This window comes from Pristiophorus japonicus, chromosome 18, assembly GCF_044704955.1.
Source record: "Pristiophorus japonicus isolate sPriJap1 chromosome 18, sPriJap1.hap1, whole genome shotgun sequence".
In the NCBI taxonomy this organism is placed as follows: Eukaryota; Metazoa; Chordata; class Chondrichthyes; family Pristiophoridae; genus Pristiophorus; species Pristiophorus japonicus.
Genome location: NC_091994.1, coordinates 51,907,427 through 51,922,568, shown reverse-complemented (window position 1 = coordinate 51,922,568; position 15,142 = coordinate 51,907,427). Strand labels below are relative to the sequence as shown.

Here is a 15,142-nt window from a genome sequence, read left to right as displayed (position 1 = left end):
CTTCTCACATAAGCACCCCCTCACACTCCTTCTCCTTCCTTCTTAAGCAGTCCCTTGGAGTAGAATTTTATTTCTCTCCCTCCCCCACTCCCATCAAAGGGAAAATTGAAAGACTTTTACACCCTTTGCATATCCTGTGTTGAATCTTCATAAAACATCAATGCTTAAAATTCAGGTTTATAAACTTAAGTCGTAGTAATAATTAACACTTCTTCGAGTATATTGAAATAAAAACAAGCATCTCAAAGTCTGAAAGGGCTACAATTATTGCAGACGGAAGCCTTATTTTCCTGGCCTTTGCCTCAGGCTGTACCAGTGTTTACAATATTGGCATCCTACTTGACCCTGAGCAGAGCTGCCGACCCCATCACCAAGACCGCCTACCTCTACCGCCGTAATATTGCTTGCCTCTGCCCTGCCTCAGCTCATCTGCTGCTGAAACCCTCATCCATGCCTTTGTTACCTCCAGACTCGACCATTTCATAGAAACATAGAAAATAGGTGCAGGAGTAGGCCATTCGGCCCTTCGAGCCTGCACCACCATTCAATAAGATCATGGCTGATCATTCCCTCAGTGCCCCTTTCCCGCTTTCTCTCCATACTCCTTGATCCCTTTAGCCGCAAGGGCCATATCTAACTCCCTCTTGAATATCCAATGAACTGGCATCAACAACTCTCTGTGTTACGGAATTCCACAGGTTAACAACTAAGTGAAGAAGTTTCTCCTCATCTCAGTCCTAAATGGCTTACCCCTTATCCTTAGACTATGTCCCCTGGTTCTGGACTTCCCCAACATCGGGAACATTCTTCCTGCATCTAACCTGTCCAATCCTGTCAGAATTTTATATGTTTCTATGAGATCCCCTCTCATTCCTCTAAACTCTAGTGAATTCAGGCCCAGTCGATCCAGTCTCTCCTCATATGTCAGTCCTGCCATCCCAGGAATCAGTCTGGTGAACCTTCGCTGCACTCCCTCAATAGCAAGAACGTCCTTCCTCAGATTAGGAGACCAAAACTGAACACAATATTCCAGGCGAGGCCTCACTAAGGCCCTGTACAACTGCAGTAAGACCTCCCTTCTCCTATACTCAAATCCCCCAGCTATGAAGGCCAACATACCATTTGCCTTCTTCACAGCCTGCTGTACCTGCATGCCAACTTTCAATGACTGATGTATCATGACACACAGGTCTCGTTGCACCTCCCCTTTTCCTAATCTGCTGCTATTCAAATAATATTCTGCCTTCGTGTTTTTGCCACCAAAGTGGATAACCTCACATTTAACCACATTATACTGCATCTGCCATGTATTTGCCCACTCACCTAACCTGTCCAAGTCACCCTGCAGCCTTCTAGCATCCTCCTCACAGTTCACACCACCACCCAGCTTAGTGTCATCCGCAAACTTGGAGATATTATACTCAATTCCCTCATCCAAATCATTAATGTATATTGTAAATAGCTGGGATCCCAGCGGTACCCCACTAGTCACTGCCTGCCATTCTGAAAAGGACCCATTTATCCCAACTCTGCTTCCTGTCTGCCAACCAGTTCTCTATTCACATCAGTACATTACCCCCAATACCATGTGCTTTAATTTTGCTCACTAATCTCTTGTGTGGGACCTTGTCAAAAGCCTTTTGGAAGTCCAAATACACCACATCCACTGGTTCTCCCTTGTCCACTCTACCAGTTACATTCTCAAAAAATTCTAGAAGATTTGTCAAGCATGATTTCTCTTTCATAGATCCATGCTGACTTGGACCGATCCTGTCACTGCTTTCCAAATATGCTACTTCATCTTTAATAATTGATTCAACATTTTCCCCACTACTGATGTCTGGCTAACCGGTCTATAATTACCCGTTTTCTCTCTCCCTCCTTTCTTAAAACGCTTTCCTGGCCAGCCTTCAGCCACGTCTCAACCAAACCTCTGTTCTCTCTATCCTATCCCATACTAAATTCAACATACAGATCAGCTCGAAATATGAACTTAGATCTCGAAGTGGGAATAATTTATCCTGCTGCACCAGAGTTCTCTGAAGTAGAAACCTTGAGTGCGCTCCTTCAAGGCAAACAACAAAAGAAACCTGCCTATCAGAGCGATAATCCCTACAGATACTGCATCGAGATGGTTTAGATCAGCTTTCTCCTCCAGTGAACTGCTGGAATCATCTCCCTCCTCCGATGAAGTGCTGGAATCAGCCCCCTCCTCCGATGAAGTGCTGGAATCAGCCTCCTCCTCCGATGAAATGTTAGCATCAGCCCCCTCCTCCGATGAACTGCTGGAATTTGTTTCTGGAAATGGCACAAAATCCATGTGTGAATCCTTGGTAATGTTTTAATTAAAAGATCATTTAGAAGGTAAAGGCACCACCCAGGGTAGCACTAAGCCATACAGACCAGCAATGTTCCCGTTAAACTGCGTGGGCACCTGGAGATGCTGCGCAGACTGCCTGCCGGCTTTATAATGGGAAAAGCCACGCATGCATGAAAATGTGAATGGGCCACTCACCCAAAAACATTTTGAGCAAACGTTGTAGACAGAAAGAAAAACTTGCATTTATATAGCGCCTTTCACTACCGCCAAACATCTGAAAGCACTTTACAGCCAATTAAGTACTTTGAGTGCAGTTACTGTTGTAATGTGGGAAACACGGCAGCCAATTTGCGCACAGCATACTTCCACAAACACCAATGTGATAATGACCAGATAATTTGTTTTTGTTATGCTGATTGAGGGATACATTTTGGCCAGGACACAGGATTACTCCCCTGCTCTTCTTTGAAATAGTGCCATGGGATCTTTTATGTCCATCCAAGAGGGCGGATGGGACCTCGATTTAAGGTCTCATCTGAAAGACGGTACCACCGACAGTGCAGCACTCCCTCAGTACTGCACTGGATTGTCGGCCTAGATCTTGTGCTCCAGCCTCTGGAATGGGACTTGAACCCACAACCTTCTGACTCAGGTGAATGTGCTACCCACTGAGTCACAGCTGACAGAAGCTCTCAGATTCAATTCCTGGTCTGTGTCGAGTTTGTGCATCTCCGCTGCGGCACAGGAATTGGCCTCAGTGAAGGCGGGTGAAAAGCCATGCCAGGATTGCCACTCCTGAGTACTATACAGCGTATGGTGACTCTTGCTGGGATGTAATGTGTAGACATAATGGGACGTCAGGATTGGGCTGTGATGCCCCACAGTCAAATAACTTGCAGTCTGGAAACCCTTCAGTAGCAGAGGGCACCAGTGCCCTCGGGGCATTGACCCAGCGAGGCTCCCCCTGCTCCCTGTGGCCGTCTCAGCGAGGCTCCCCTCCCCCTATTCCCCTGGGGCTCTGTCCCCCCGAGGCTCCCCCGCCCCCTGTTCTCCGCACCCCCCCCCCCACCCCCGCCCCGAGGCTCCCCCTACTGGCTTCATGTTTCTGTGAAAATCATTACAATGGACCTTTTCCCCATAACTGATCTATTTTCTATTAACGTACTGGTTTAAGTAATGTTGTTTAACCGTACCCCTTTCACACATATGTCCGGTCCCATCGGGTTTCATACCATCCGAGCAGAGACAGGCATAGTGTTGGTCAGTGTAAGGAGCAGGCACACACAGGTATTCACAGGCAGCATGTTCTTCAACACACCAGTTCTTCACTGTTTCACAACAAATTGAAAACACAAACACACAAAGTGTACAGATTAGAATCAGATTCATTTCTGCGTTTAGCTGTTAAGCAGGATGAGCACTCATGTACTGACACAGGGTTACACTGGAAACATTAACCAGAGAGATGCTGTCTGACCTGCTCAGTGTTTCCAGCTTTTTCTGTTTTTTTTCCAGATTGTCAACACCTAGGAGTATTTTTGTGTTTTATGCAGGAAAGGTTTTGCACAGCGTAATCTCTGGCAATATTTCTGCCCTATGTAAAATTAGAAATCTGTAATTAAAAGTAATTGTGACTTACATAGAAACATAGAAAATAGGCGCAGGAGGAGTAGGCCATCCGGCCCTTCGAGCCTGCACCACCATTCAATAGGATCATGGCTGATCATTCCTTCAATACCCTGTTCCTGCTTTCTCTCCATACCCCTTGATCCCTTTAGCCGCAAGGGCCATATCTAACTCCCTCTTGAATATATCCAATGAACTGGCATCAACAACTCTCTGCGGCAGGGAATTCCACAGGTTAACAACTCTCTTGAGTGAAGAAGTTCCTCCTCATCTCAGTCCTAAATGGCTTACCCCTTATCCTAAGACTATATCCCCTGGTTCTGGACTTCCCCAACATCGGGAACATTCTTCCTGCATCTAACCTGTCCAGTCCTGTCAGAATTTTATATGTTTCTATGAGATCCCCTCATATCCTTCTAAACTCCAGTGAATACAGGCCCAGTCGATCCAGTTTCTCCTCATATGACAGTCCAGCCATCCCGGGAATCAGTCTGGTGACCCTCCGCTGCACTCTCAATAGCAAGAACATCCTTCCTCAGATTAGGAGACCAAAACTGAACACAATATTCCAGGTGGGGCCTCACCAAGGCCCTGTACAACTGCAGTAAAACTTCCCTGCTCCTATACTCAAATCCCCTTGCTATGAAGGCCAACATACCATTTGCCTTCTTCACCGTCTGCTGTACCTGCATGCCAGCCTTCAATGACTGATGAATCATGACACCCAGGTCTCGCTGCACCTCCCCTTTTCCTAATCTGCCGCCATTCAGATAATATTGTGCCTTCGTGTTTTTGCCCCCAAAGTGGATAACCTCACATTTATCCACATTATACTTCTGGTAAGGTATTGGTATTATCAGTTTATCAATAAATAAACACACAGCGAAGCACTGAACAACCAAAGACCATCAAGGCCGACTGTTGTACAGACTATGTACCATCAGAGGCCAGGAATTCCCCCACCATCGCCGCGCCAGAGTGTCGTGGGAACTCCAGCAGCAGAGCCCGGGAAATTCTCAGACCTCGAGATTACTAGTCCAGTTACATAACTGCTACACTAAACTAGTGATTATATTACTGCACTAGTAATCCAGAGAATGCAACTTCAAATCCCACTGTGGCAGTTTGAGAATCTGAATTCGGAAATAAAAAGCTGGAATCAGTAAAAATGACCATGAAGCTGCTGGATTGTCGTAAAAACCCATCTAGTTCACTAATGTCCTGTAGGGAAGGAAATCTGCTGTCCTTACCCGGTCTGGCCTATATGTGACTCCAGTCCCATACCATCATGGTTGACTCTTAACTACTCTCTGAAGTGACCCAACGAGCACCTCAGTTGTATCCAGAGCAACTGGGGTGGGCAATAAATGCCAGCCTTGCCAGTGACACCCACATCCAGAGAATGAATTAAAAAAAGAGAACTCTACGCAACTCATTTAATTTCCTTTGGGAATGATTCAAAGCTTTCCCCCCCCCCCCACCAAACTCATCCAAAAAGGTATTTCAAGTAAAACTCCAGATGACCTAATGTTTTCCTGGGTTATTCATCATAATTTTCTGGAAATGGTTCAGGGGTTTCTGGCCCAACAGACGGATGAACGAACTGATCATGCTGCAGCTTCACCAGCACTGAGAAACCAGTCAGCCAGACACGGGCAACAGATCAACGGACACCCGCAACACTGACGGTGCAGTCCAGCAACAACAACCTGTATTTATATAGCGCCTTGAACACAGTAAAAGGCCCAAGACGCTTCACAGGAGTGTCATGAAGCAAAATTTGACACCGAGCCACATAAGGAAAAATTAGGGCAGATGACCAAAAGCTTGGTCAAAGAGGTAAGTTTTAAGGAGCGCCTTAAAAGGATAGAGAGATAGAGAGGCGGAGAGGTTTAGGGACGGAATTCCAGAGCTTAGGGCCTGGCCACCAATGGGGGAGCGATTAAAATCGGGGATGCTCAAGAAGCCAGAATTTGAGGAGCGCAGAGATTCCGGAGGGATTGTGGGGTTGGAGGAGATTAGAGAACGAGAGAGAGCGGCGAAGCCATGGAGGCATTTGAAAACAAGGATCAGAATTTTGAAATCAAGGCGTTGCTGGGAGAAAATGTAGGTCAGCAAGCACAAGGGTGACAGGTGAACAGGACTTGGTGTGAGTTAGGACACGGGCAGCTGAGATTTGGATGACCTCAAGTTTGTGTAGGGTAGAACGTGGGAGGCCAGCCAGGAATGCGTTGGAATAGTCAAGTCTAGAGGCAACAAAGCAGATCACAAACAATAGATTCCAAAGAAATCAAACATTATAGATACAATAAGGAGTGATACAAATGGAGTCTGAGGTGCAGTCAGAGCGACAGAGTATTGCTGCAAGACACTAAATTGGTGTCTCCAAATCCACGGAATGTGGTGCTTTACGTAGCCTGATCATTGTGAACGAGTGCCCAATACAATACTTGAGATGTGGGTGTACTCTGACGTTAGTACTCACATCCGGTGTGGGGCGTTTAGTTTCCAGATGAAGGTCCCACATTCATGGTATTTTGAGGATGAATGATGTACACATGGCCAAAGTGTGTGCGTTTTGGATGGGTAAAAAGGTAGTTTTAATATCATTGCAGTGTAATGCACTGTTAGAGAATAATTTAAAATGTCCATGCATCGGTAGCCTGTGTGATTAACAGAGGCCAGACTTGGAAACAAAGCAAAAACAGTGCAGCTGGCTGCAGGGGGCACTGGATAGCTACACCAACCCGAACAAGTGTACAGGAAGGGGTAGTAACTCTGAGCACAACAAGCCAATCAGTGGGTGGCCGTCCAGGGGAGCCTAGGGAGTGCAAACAGAGGAGGACTGGTGGAGGATCAGCACACCAACCTTGTGCTAAGGCTGTGAAGTAGGCAGGGAGTACTGATCTTGTAATGGAGTTAATGCAATTGTTAGTGTGGCATCATTTTCACCCAGGAACACACAATCAGTTCATCAGAAGCACCTGATGAACCAGAGACAAGGGGAGTCTGCAGGGGTTAATAAGAACATAAGAAACAGGGAGCAGGAGTAGGCCATATGGCTCCTCGAGCCTGCTCCGCCATTTAATACGATCATGGCTGATCCAATCATGGACTCAGCTCCACTTCCCTGCCCGCTCCCCGTAACTCTTTATTCCCCTATCGATTAAGAAACTGTCTATCTCTGTCTTGAATTTATTCAATGACCCAGCTTCCACAGCTCTCAGGCAGCAAATTCCACAGATTTACAACCCTGAGAGAAGAAATTTCTCCTCATCTCAGTTTTAAATGGGTGGCCCCTTATTCTAAGATTATGCCCCTAGTTCTAGTCTTCCCCAGCAGTGGAAACATCCTCTCTGCATCCACCTTGCCAAGCCCCCTCACAATCTTATACATTTCGATAAGATCACCTCTCATTCTTCTGAATTCCAATGAGTAGAGGCCCAACTTACTCAACCTTTCCTCATAAGTCAACCCCTTCATCTCCGGAATCAACCTAGTGAACCTTCTCTGAATTGTCGCCAAAGTAAGTACATCCTTTCGTAAATATAGAAACCAAAACTGCACGCAGTATTCCAGGTGTGGCCTCACTAATACCTTGTATAACTGTAGCAAGACTTCCTTATTTTTATACTCCATCCCCTTTGCAATAAAGGCCAAGATTCCATTGGCCTTTCTGATCACTTGCTGTACCTGCATACTAACCTTTTGTGTTTCATGCATCAGGACCCCCAGGTCCCGCTGTACTGCAGCATTTTGCAATTTTTCTCCATTTAAATAATAACTTGCTCTTTGATTTTTATTCTGCCAAAGTGGATAACCTCACACTTTCCAACATTATACTCCATCTGCCAAATTTTTGCCCATTCACTTAGCCTGTCTATGTCCTTTTGCAGGTTTTTTGTGCCCTCCTCACACATTGCTTTTCCTCCCATCTTTGTATCGTCAGCAAAATTGGCTACATTACACTCAGTCCCTTCATCCAAGTCGTTAATAGATTATAAATAGTTGGGGTCCCAGCACTGATTCCTGCGGCACCCCACAAGTTACTGATTGCCAACCTGAGAATGAACCATTTATCCCGACTGTTTTCTGTTAGTTAGTCAATTCTCTAACTAACAGAGAGTCGGGATAATGTGATTGCTACATCAGAAGGGAGCACAGCAAGTTCCTAGCTGGACAATGGTTGTAAAGACCAGGCTGCATTTGCTTTCAGGAGATGGTATCTTTAAAAGAGTTTAGTCTTTGGGTTGGAAATAGGCCCATACACAAAACTATTCAGAGAATATCCAGTGTCTGCAACTGACAAGCTGTTGATGCAGCCAGGTAGTTTGATACAGATTAGCCAAGAGGTAGAAGCTTGTTATCTAAGCCATAGTCAAAATGACTGATCTGTTGAAGCATAATGGGCCTCTTAATTTGTAGACTCAAATCAGACATTCCGAATAGTTTCTCATGTGAGTGAGTGCTAAAGGCAAACTATCTAATGGGAGGAAACTACTGTTCACATCTTGTGTGAATTTCAACATAGATAAGTGAGAGGTATTACATTTTGGTAAGAAAAATAAGGAGGTCACATATTACTTGGAAAATAAGAATCTAAATGGGGTAGAGGAACAAAAGGATCAGAGGGTACAAATACACAATTTAGAAAAGGTTGCAGTGCAGGTCAGTAACAAAAGCAAACCGAGCACTAGGGTTTATTTCTAGAGGGATATAATTGAAAAATTGAGAAGTTTGGCTAAAGTTGTATTGAACTATACAAGGATGATGCCAGAACTGCGAGTTAATACCCATCAGGAATGGATGAACAGTTTGGGTCTCTTATCTCTTGAAAAGAGAAGACTGAGAGGTGACCTAATAGAGGTCTTTAAAATGATGAAAGGTTTTAGAGTAGATACAGAGAACATTTCCACTTGTGGGGAAGAGCAAAACTAGAGGCCATCAGTATTAAATAGTCACCAAGAAATCCAACAGGGAATTCAGAAGAAACTTCTTTAACCAGAGAATGGTGAGAATGTGGAACTCGCTCCCACAGGGAGTAATTGAGGCAAATAGTAGAGATATATTTAAGGGGACGCTAGACAAGCAGGAGGGAGAAGGAAATAGAGGGTTATGCTGATATTTAGATGAGGAAAGACAGGAAGAGGCTCGAGTGGAGCATAAACACCGGCATGGACTGGTTGGGCCGAATGGCCTGTTTCTTTGTTGTGTATTTTATGTAATCTATGTACCTGGGTGTTAAAATGATGAGTAACTTAATCAACTGATGATTGAGAAGAATCGACAAACTTGAAATGAGCCTGCTTTGATATTAATGAAAATACAGGAGTATAACGGCACAGCAGCCCTGGCCTCTCAGTTCCATGCTTTGCACTGCCTATTCCAAACAGAGTGGGCTTTGTGGAGTCACCAACTATTGTAACATTTTATCAAAGGCCAAGACAAAAGTTATTGAAAAGATGTTGGACTTTGTTTTAAAAACAGTTGGAGTGTTTTGCATCTTACTTGTAAATAAACTTGACGATGTTAGCCTGAATGGAACAGTCTGGTATTTACTGCCTTTGAGAGTGGACAGGAGAGTGTGGTGGGCAGCCCACGCGATGTCCATATTAAAAGGGTAATTGTTCTGCAGTCTGGAGAGTGTGGTGAATAAAAACAGAAGATACACATTAGGTCAGGCAATATCTGAAAAAAAGGACAGGTCAGCATGCTGGGTGACAATCCTTCACCAGAACTTCAGAAGTGAAAACTCTCCATCCAAAACATGAAATACTCTTTTCTCTTTCACTTCCAGCCTTTTCGGTTTTTAATCCATGGGGATAAATTAATTTTAAAACGTAATATTTGTTTGTTTTGAAGGTGAGAAAAATCAGTGGTGGAGAATGGAACACAATTTATACCTAAAGCAAAGACAACACCCAGGCTGGATACAAAATAAGTTCCCCTTCTACAGTGCCCATTTCAGACATCAACGAGATGGGCAAATAGTGCAGAGTCAGGAGAACATTTATACTGTGGAGCCACACCACCTAGGAAGTGGACCGAGACTGCCCAAACTCATTTCACATTGGACCCTTGTCGCCAGCAAACAGTCGAGGCTTTCATTCCATCAGTCTGGGCTGCATTGATCTAACTTCCTGCATACTCAATCTCCATTCGGCACATGACCATATAGAATCAGGCCGTCAGTAACTACAGTGGATAATCTCTGTAGCTATTTGACTTAAAAAAAAATTTGTTCTTGGATGTGGGGGAAAGTGGCCAAGGCCTGATTTATGTCCACCCCGACTTGCCCTGATCAGCTGGGTCATTAGATTGCACACCACTAACATAGCCTCCTGAATTCTGTTCATTGTTTAGTCTAAAAGTGGGAAGATATTTGGGGGGGGGGGGGGTAGGGGGAATTTCAAGTTGCACCTTTAAAACAGATTTGCCCTCCATTCATATTCCCTGCTCAAGAGATTAGCAGACATCAACTTGTTGCTGCCTGGCAACTGCTCCGGGAAGCACTAGTAGGGTGCTAGAGTGGCCCATGTTTGCTTCACCCACCCCGCTGTCCAATGGTATGATCAAGTAGTAGAGTGGACAGGGGAGAACCAGTGGATGTGGTGTATTTGGACTTTCAAAAGGCTTTTGACAAGGTTCCACACAAGAGATTGGTGCGCAAAATTAAAGCACATGGTATTGGGGTAATGTATTGATGTGGATAGAGAACTGGTTGGCAGGCAGGAAGCAGAGAGTCGGGATAAGCGGGTCCTTTTCAGAATGGCAGGCAGTGACTAATGGAGTGCCGCAGGGCTCAGTGCTGGGACCCCAGCTATTTACAATATACATTAATGATTTAGATGAAGAGGTTATCCACTTTGGGGGCAAAAACACGAAGGCAGAATATTATCTGAATGGCAGCAGATTAGAAAAAGGGGAGGTGCAACGAGACTTAGGTGTCATGGTACATCAGTCGTTGAAAGTTGGCATGCAGGTACAGCAGGCGGCAAATGGCATGTTGGCCTTCATTGCTAGGGGATTTGAATATAGGAGCAGGGAGGTCTTACTGCAGTTGTACAAGGCCTTGGTGAGGCCTCACCTGGAACATTGTGTTCAGTTTTGGTCTCCTAATCTGAGGAAGGACGTTCTTGCTATTGAGGGAGTGTAGTGAAGGTTCACCTAAACTGATTCCCAGGATGGCAGGACTGACATATGAGAGACTGGATCAACTGGGCCCGTATTCACTGGAGTTCAGAAGAATGAGAGGGGATCTCATAGAAACATAAAATACTGATGGGACTGGACAGGTTAGATGCAGGAAGAAGGTTCCCGATGTTGGGGAAGTCCAGAACCAGGGGATACAATCTAAGGATAAGGGGTAAGCCATTTAGGACCGAAATGAGGAGAAACTTCTTCACTCAGTTGTTAACCTGTGGAATTCCCCGCCGCAGAGTTGTTGATGCCAGTTCGTTGGATATATTCAAGAGGGAGTTAGATATGGCTCTTCCAGCTAAAGGGATCAAGGGGTATGGAGAGAAAGCAGGGAAGGGGTACTGAGGTGATGATCAGCCATGATCTTATTGAATGGTGGTGCAGGCTCGAAGGGCCGAATAGCCTACTCCTGCACCTATTTTCTATGTTTCTATGACCAACTCAATAGGAATGTTCATTTATGCACCAACATTGAGCAATGCAACTCACCTCAAACCTAAACCTTTTATGGCTCTTAAGACACAGACAGCTCTGCGACTGAAATAGTTGTGTGTATGCCAGAACATGGGTACCATATTATACCAGACGTAACAGTTTAAGACGCATAATTTCCTTTGAAAGGTTGGCTTTATACACACTTTCAAGGGGCAATACTACAAATTAAGAGGCAAGAGCCGGTGTGCGGCACCAGTAATCCATACCTAGAGAGAAAATGTGACAAGATGTTCAGTAAAGAGAGATGGTCCCATACCAATTGGTTGTGTCAGTTTGTGAAACATGACTAAGCCTCGAGGTTCAGTGAGATTTGGTGCCAGAACCGTCACATTAGCTCCTGTAAACTTGTTGGCGCTGTACACAGCCTTGCGTTCTTCATCAGACCAGTAGGCACGATCCTGGGAGAGAATGTTTCGTCATGTTAGATATACACACACATGCAATTTTGCTTGAATTCTGTGTACTTTTCAATTATAAGTTCTATCTGCACATTATTGAGAGTAATGTTACTACTTCCACACTGGGAAAAGTCTGTGAGCAATGTCAGCAAATCTGTGGAATTCTCTGCTCCAGAGAGCTGTGGAGGCTGGGTCATTGAATATATTTAAGGTGGAGATAGACAGATTTTTGAGCGATAAGGGAATAAAAAGTTATGGGGAGCAGGCAGGGAAGTGGAGCCGAGTCCATGATCAGATCAGCCATGATCGTATTGAATGGCGGAGCAGGCTCGAAGGGTCAAATGGCCTACTCCTGCTCCTATTTCTTATGTTCTTATGCTTTCAACTGTACACTGTCAACAGAAAATAGGTGAACATCTACATCATTTGCAATATCCAGTGAATGAAAATAAGTCACTGTGGTTACAGCTGGACATGTTCTTATAAACTTAAAGAATCTTCCAATGTTACGGCACGGAAACAGTCCACTCAGATCATCAAGTCTGCATTGTTTTTTTTCCTGTTCATATCCCATACCCTTCAATATTCCCCTCTCTCAAGCAATTATCCAATTCTTGAGATATTTAAATTTAAAGGAGGATACACAAGGGATAATTCTATGGAGCTCCAAGGGCACCCATGATCTGAATGAATGGTAGAACAGGCTCGAGGGGCTGAATGGCCCACTCCTGTACCTACGTTCTTTTTATAAGTTTGTATCCATAACAAAAGACCTTCAGGTCCATCGATGCTCACCTTATCTACTAAGCGGTGTAACTGTGAGCACCACGCTCCCTACTCACTAGCTGGTAACATTTAACTCCTGTGGAAGGCATAAAACAGTTAGGCCACAGCTGGAGTACTGCGTGCAGTTCTGGTCACCACATTACAGAAAGATGTGATTGCACTGGAGAGGGGACAGAGGAGATTTACGAGGATGTTGCCAGGACTGGAAAACTTTAGCTCTGAGGAAAGATTGGAAAGGCTGGGGTTGTTTTCTTTGGAACAGAGGAGGCTGAGGGGAGACCTTATAGAGGTGTATAAAATTATGAGGGGCCTAGATAGAGTGGATAGGATGGAACTATTTTCCTTAGCAGAGGGGTCAACAACCAGGGGGCATAGATTTAAAGTAATTGGTAGGAGGTTTAGAGGGGATTTGAGGGGAAAGAATTTCACCCAGAGGGTGGTGGGGGTCTGGAATTCACTGCCAGAAAGGGTGATGGAGGCAGAAACCCTCACCACATTTATAAAGTACTTGGATGTGCGCCTCTTCTTCTTAAGCAGTCGCCCGGAGTTGAGGATGACTGGCTTCCACAGTAAGATGAGTTCTCAGGTGACTGATGAGACCAATGCGGGATCCACAGTCTCTGTCACAGGTGGGCCAGATGGTGGTTGAAAGGACAGGTGGGTGGGGTGCTTGGGTTGTTATATGCTCCTTCTGCGGTTTATACTTGGCTTCTGCATGCTCCCGGCGAAGAGACTCGAAGTGTTCAGTTCCTTCTCGGATGCTTCTCCTCCACTTTGAGCGGTCTTGTGTATCCAAGAGTCGGTGGGGATGTTATATTTTTTTCAAGGCTTTGAGTGTGTCCTTGATGCGTTTTCTCTGTCCTCCTGGGGCTCACCTGCCATGACGTAGCTTGGAGTAGAGTGCTTGTTTTGGGAGTCTGGTATTGGGCATGCGGACAATGTGGCCCGTCCATTGGAGCTTATCGAGCGTGGTCAATGTCTCGATACTGGGGATGTTGGCCTAAGAGAGAGGTGCGCCTATCCTGCCAATGAATTTGCAGGATTTTGCAGAGGCAGAGTTGGTGATACTTCTCCAGTGCTTTCAGGTGCCTACTGTACATAGTCCATGTCTCTGAAGCATATAGGAGAGCAAGTATTACTACTGCTCTGTAGACCATGAGCTTTGTTGTTCCCTGGTTTGAGATCCTGGTCATCGCACACTTTTCCTCAGGCGGCTGAAGGCTTCACTGGCACACTGAATGCGGTGTTGGACTTAGTCATCGATGTCTGACTTGCTGATAGTAGGCTCCCGAGGTATGGGAAGTGGTCCACATTGTCCAAGGTCTCGTCATGGATCTTGATAATCGGGGACCAGTACTGTGTGGCGGGGGCAGGTTGGTAGATAACCTTCGTCTCATAGATGTTTAATGTAAGGTCCAGACTCTCTTACGCTTCAGTGAAGGACAACTTGGATGCACACTTGAAGTGCCGTAACCTACAGGGCTACGGACCAAGAGCTGGAAAGTGGGATTAGGCTGGCTAGCTCTTTGTCGGCTGGTGCTGACACGATGGGCTGAAATGGCCTCCTTCTGTGCTGTAAATTTCTATGATTCTACAACTGCAGCAAAATTCCTCCCCACCTCCCGAAGGCAATCAAACAAGCTCCAGGAGACGATGGTTGCCAATGTAATCATGGACCTGCTGCCCAGCAAGGTCCAGCAGCGGCTCTCCCATTAAACGATTCACGCAATTCTTTCCATGTTGATTATTAAGTACAAGTGAATGAATCTGGGATTGTGAAAATGATGGTATTTACCTCAAACACTGCCAGCCCAAACGGATTTCCCAAGTACTTCTCGGAGTGAAAGACACTCCTTTGATGTTGTCCATTTAGATCAGTGTAAAACAGCTCGTGCAGTCCAGAGTCCACCCAGTAAAGGCGTTTCTTAATAAAGTCTGAAAAAGAATAGAAAATCTTAACTATATCGATTCTTAGTTCTCAAAAGTATTACATTTTTCTGTTTCCATTTTTTCTCCTCCGTTCCTTAAGAGTGCTGACAGCTGCCACGTACAATTCCATGCGAGCCTGGACATTGAGTATTTGCAGGCTATTTGACTGCAGGGAACATCACAGATGAACCTTATCCTGTCCTCGCTTTCTATGCTGGGCTCACTGGATAATAATCAGGACTGACTGATCTTACACCTTCCTGTCCAGTTGTACCACCCCAATTGGTTCTCCAGCGGAGGTCAGCAATGGGTCAAGGTTGGACTTTTTATTTGGAAGGAGTTGGGGGGGGGGGGGGGCGGGAAGAGGAGATGACAGTGGTTTTGAAAG

At 45.3% G+C, this 15,142-nt stretch overlaps 1 protein-coding gene across 4 annotated transcripts in view; it reads right to left on the bottom strand.

Moving 5' to 3' along the window:
• Positions 1–15,142, bottom strand: part of LOC139228721 (very low-density lipoprotein receptor-like) — a 50,712-nt gene that overhangs the window by 11,699 nt on the left and 23,871 nt on the right. For 3 of the 4 annotated variants that reach the window (XM_070860000.1, XM_070859999.1, XM_070860001.1), the window contains exons 8-11: positions 14,621–14,760; positions 11,898–12,039; positions 3,514–3,648; positions 2,095–2,298 (exon numbers count right to left, since the gene is read on the bottom strand). In XM_070860000.1, coding sequence (XP_070716101.1) covers positions 2,095–2,298; positions 3,514–3,648; positions 11,898–12,039; positions 14,621–14,760 — 621 coding nt within the window. Of the gene's footprint in view, positions 1–2,094; positions 2,299–3,485; positions 3,649–11,897; positions 12,040–14,620; positions 14,761–15,142 lie in introns of those variants that run through there. The other variant, XM_070860003.1, reaches the window with a different exon arrangement.